The sequence below is a fragment of the Gymnoscopelus microlampas genome (assembly GCF_963454915.1).
Source record: "Gymnoscopelus microlampas genome assembly, chromosome: 7".
In the NCBI taxonomy this organism is placed as follows: domain Eukaryota; kingdom Metazoa; phylum Chordata; class Actinopteri; order Myctophiformes; family Myctophidae; genus Gymnoscopelus; species Gymnoscopelus microlampas.
Genome location: NC_139944.1, coordinates 1,047,013 through 1,052,134, shown reverse-complemented (window position 1 = coordinate 1,052,134; position 5,122 = coordinate 1,047,013). Strand labels below are relative to the sequence as shown.

At 45.4% G+C, this 5,122-nt stretch overlaps 1 protein-coding gene across 1 annotated transcript; it reads left to right on the top strand.

Annotated features, from left to right (window-relative positions):
• Window positions 1-581: 581 nt before the first annotated feature.
• LOC311049450 (1-acyl-sn-glycerol-3-phosphate acyltransferase alpha-like) lies at window positions 582-1,457 on the top strand (the record flags this gene model as incomplete). The annotated part of the gene is made up of 1 exon (XM_084063021.1): window positions 582-1,457. The coding sequence occupies one exon, from the start codon at window positions 582-584 to the stop codon at window positions 1,455-1,457; it is 876 nt and encodes a 291-aa protein (XP_083919147.1).
• Between the last annotated feature and the right edge of the window lie 3,665 nt (window positions 1,458-5,122).

Genomic DNA, 5,122 nt, shown 5'->3' with positions numbered 1-5,122 from the left:
TTCACACATTGCCACTTGAGTTGTGATTGGTCGGGACCGGCCTGCAGTGGCCCAGACAAGAATCCATCTTTTTTTGTAGATTTTACAAAACAGATTGTGTAGCGACTGTCCAACAGAACAACGCCCGTCCAATCACACAACAGGACAACGTCTTGTTTAATCCAATCACATAAGAGCGCTAACCAGTCACCAGTCTGCACCCTTTCGGACAACAATAATCAAACACCTTTGACTACAATTGTGACCCTTTTGGCTTTCCATAGTTGTGTCTTTTGCGTGGTGAATTGTGACCCTTTTGGCTTTCCATAGCTGTGTCTTGTGTGGTGAATTCCGACCCTGTTGGCTTTCCACAGCGGTGTCTTTTGCGTGATGAATTGTGACCCTTTTGGCTTTCCATAGCAGTGTCTTTTGCATTGTAAATTGTGACCCTTTTGTCCTTCCATAGTTGCCTTTTTGCACAGGGGGGTGCTGGTCATTTTGTGATTTTGGCGATATATCTTTTGCAACCGTGCAACACAGTTGGTGCAAGTCTTTTACTGCATTTTACTGTGTGTCTACTTTGCACGGCAAAGCGGACCGTTATGGATGTGACGTGGATCGCTGTCCTCTTCCTGCTGCTTCTGATTTTGGTTCCACTCCTGCTGCGGACCACCAGTCTCCTTCATGTAGAAGAAGGCAGGCGTAGCGCCGGTGCATTGTCCTCCTGCATGGAGAGGACCGGCGCTACGTTGCTCTACTACGCGAAAAAGGGTTTCTATGTGGCGTGGATGATGCTTCTGGCGCTGCTCGCCATCCCGCTGTGCCTCCTGAAGAGTGGCGGCAGAGACGTGGAGAACATGCGGATCATCCGCGGCATGGTGGCTCACGTGAAGTACCTGCTGGGCCTGCGCTTCCAGGTGAGCGGGCGCGAGCGTCTGCAGGCCGAGGAAGGCCCCTACGTCATCGTGTCGAACCACCAGAGCTCCCTGGACATCCTGGGCATGATGGAGGTTCTTCCGGACCGATGCACCATGGTCGCCCGCAAGCAGCTGGTGTATGTCGGCACGGTGGGCGCGGTGTGCTGGCTGGGCGGGATGGTCTTCATTAACCGCAACAAGACGGAGGACGCCAAGACGGCGATGGCCGAGGCGGCCGAGACCATGCTAAGAGAGGGGATCCGGCTGTGGGTGTTCCCCGAGGGAACGCGGAACCAAACGGGAGGAGATCTGCTGCCGTTCAAGAAGGGCGCGTTCCACCTGGCGGTGCGGGCACAGGTGCCCGTCATCCCCGTGGTGTTCTCGTCCTACGGGAGCTTCTACCGGCAGAAAGAGAAGCGCTTCGGGTCGGGAACCGTCAGGGTGAGGGTCCTGCCCAAGATGGAGACGGCGGGCATGACGTCGGAGGACGTGGCCTCCCTCTCGGAGAAAGCCTTCGACGCCATGCGGGCAGCCTTACTGGACGCCTCCAACATCTCTTAATGCCGTAACCCGTTGCAACGCCAGTCGCTGAAACGTAATCACCCTATGTACGGTGTAGGGATCTACGTGCTACTACCCACCGAACAAACTGTGTTCTTATGGGTTAGGTGATAACTACAAAATGACAACAATCTGGGTGGTCTCAGAACTGTGGGTGGTCACCTAGTCACCTGTTCAGCACACCAACATATCTTTGCTGACCGACCTTTGTTCGGCAGTGAAAGCAGTGGGAACACATTCAGACCAGGCTATTCTGTCAGCAGTGAAAGCAGTGGGAACACATTCAGACCAGGCTATTCTGTCAGCAGTGACAGCAGTGGGAACACATTCAGACCATCAGGCTATTTTGCCAGCAGTGAAAGCAGTGGGAACACACATTGACTGAGAAGTTCATCAAATACCAACTACCTCTGTCCCCCTCTACTGATCATGCACACAAACTGTCACACATTGAGAAACATGCCTCCGATATCCAGGTATTAAAATGTCCGAGCTAGATGTACACAATAGACAGCAAGCTACACAACTGTGATTAATCCCATCAGAATACTGAGTGGTGGAGGGGGGGGGGGGGGGGTGGCAATCACCTCAGTTGGGTTGACAATAACATTTGTATGAAAGTGTCTTAGGTGTCTTATCAAAAATAACTTTTTTCTTATCAGTCATAAGAACGTTCTGACGTGTGGGGCCTTGGTTTCATTTCAAGGACCCCCAGTTTGATCTGCGTTAGACCTGGGTCCACCGGTGGGCCGTGATGATATTGCAAGTGGGCCAAATAATTGATATTTTGATAAAATAATGATAACAAAAAACAATATTAAACAGGTGTCATGGTTTACTTTTTTTTCTTTAAAAACTTGAAAGACAAGTTTTCATTGTGATAATGATCAACTAAGGAGTTTAAAGTATACTATGTTAATATTATACCAGAGGTTCTCAAAGTGGGATTCCAGGGGGTCCCAAGCAAAATGTGTTAATACAGCATCACAATCATTTTAATCACTTTATCCATATTTTATACGTTGCCTATTTAAAAATAGCAGATATACAAGCTCACAGCGTGTCACTTTGCGTCGCGCTGCAAGCTTGTACATCTGCTACTTTTGAATTTTTTTTTTCCTTTCACATCTCTTCTGGGAGTCATGTGACAGGGGGTTGGCCTGCCTTCTACCGCTCCGCCCATGGAGCGGTATGCGGTGCCAATTGGCATGGCTTCGTCACAGGCACGTTTAACTGTGTGGGTTGGACTCACTAGATCAAAGAGAGGGAGTAATGTGAAGACTTCGGTGAAGGGCCGTGAATTGAATGTGAAGTGATATCAAAGAAAACGTGCCAAGAGTTTTTAGCGGCGCTATCCTGCTCTATACCTGACTTTGTCCGTGTCCGTCAACGTTCTGATTGGTCAGGTCCGTCAACGTTCTGATTGGTCAGGTCCGTCAACGTTCTGATTGGTCAGGTCAGTCAACGTTCTGATTGGTCAGGTGCGTCAACAAAGTGATTGGTCAAGCTTCACATGACACGTGGCTATGAACACATTATAAACACATATCGATGACAAAATGTATCAAAGGCGCCGCTACCTTCACACAGGGTGTGATTTTTTTTATTATGAACAGTCTTGTAGTTCCCGCTTTCCAGTGTAATGGCATATTACTGAGAAGGTTGCACTATAAAGACAGACTGTCGAATGCAAGTGATCATCGGCAAACTGTGACACACATTCTTAAGATGAGCAAGCAGCTAGTTGCTCACAGCTAGCTGCTAGTTTACGGTGCCCCATAGTACACAGTGTCGTTAGCCTAGCAGTCTAGTTAGTCAAAGCTTAGCCGCTTTAGTAGTGTGTTTACTAGACAACTGTGTGTATTCAGCTACACCAGAGGAGGAAGCAAGGACCCTGGAATAGACTTGGGCCAAATTAAACATTTATTGCAATTATTTTCCTAATAAATGCAGTGATGTGCACGGTATAAGCTTGTCAACTTGCGGCTGCCACACCAAAAGTGGTGACGTATTTAATTTGGTGACTGCTAGTTGAAAATCAATGAGTGGTTGCCAAATTCCAGAATTCCAGAGGTCAGGTCACCAGTTTTGGTGTGACTGCTGCAAATAAAACATATTGGGTCCCGTCTGCTTTGTTGACACAAACAGATAGAACTTTAATTTCATGTACCTCGGATTAACAGACTACATACAGACACTAGATTGGATACACCTTGACAAAAAAACAGCAGTTGCTGTTTTCAAATGTTTGGATATGTCACGGTTTGTAATCAAATCTGATCATGTTACCTCAACTGTGATTCTTTGATTATTCATTTTGCTTAGTTTTCTGTTTTTAACATTTTATAATAACCCACTGTTTAGTGGCAATTTAGTGTTGTAGCAAATAATTCAAGACCACTTTAGGATATTGACTGACATTTTTTATATGAATTAAGACACTGAAGGAATGAGGACCTTGTTGACTCAATCATGTTAGACATCTGCTTTGCCGTTCATGTAAACAGTAACATCAGTTTCTCAATCATATATTTAGTCAACTGAAACTAGACTAAAACTAAAACATTTCAGAGGACAAAATATGACTAAAACTAAACTGGAATTTGATTCAAAAGACTTTGACTAAACTCCCCTTCAGTTATACCAATTGGTATTGTTATTTATATTGTTGTTATCATTGATTAGTCGTCTTTACAACGAGGTATAACTTGTAAGGATTGTGCAATCGTGGAATAAGCAACACAGCTAAAGGTGTGGGTAGCGCCCCACAAACATTTGCCAAAATCCCCCAAAATGCTTCTGTTGGTATTCACTCGTTTTGAGCGGTCACATGTGTGTGACTGGCACCTACAGTAAGCATGGGTCCTGCGACTTTGTTGAGTTTGTATGTTCCAAGCATCAACACTGCCCCCATGGAGAGATGCCATGTTTGTCCCTTCAGGATAAGGCCTGTGCAATAGAACAAATGGAAGCTGGTGTTCCGTTACGCAGAGTGGCAGCATTATTTGGTGTCAGCCCTGGTACCATTTCCAAACTTAGGACCAAGTTGGCAAAACGAGAGCGATTACCAACAGGAGCATGTTGGGGGATGTGGGCAGATTTTTGGGGAGCACTACCCACACGTTTAGCTGTGTTGCTCATTCCATGATTGCACGATCCTTACAAGTTATATCTCGTTGTAAAGGTGACTAATCAACGATAGCAACAATATAAAATACAATACCAATTGGTATTATTAAAGGGGAGACATAATCAACAAAATTCAAGTTTTACTTTACATATTTGATCAAAATATGCTGTCAAAATTAACGCTGTTTGTATTTTGAGGAATTATTGAGTTTTGGTGTGAGGGCCTGTAGACTTTGAGGGCCTGTAGACTTTGGCTACACCCGTTTGTTCCATCGTAGATCTGCGGAGCAGCATTGTTTGGCCGTCTGACAGGCAGCTGGACACATGTATCCACTCGAAAATGTATAAAACACACTAATAAATAATCCCTGTGAAAATATAACATTTTATAAAGGCATACATCATGGACATGCACGCCTATTTTATTTCCAAGTGACAATGACAAGCATGACAATGACATAGCCTATTTGCAATGTTACAAGTTAGGTAAGATGAGGTTGCAGATCTGGATGCATTGGCTATTTGAAAATAGCAGA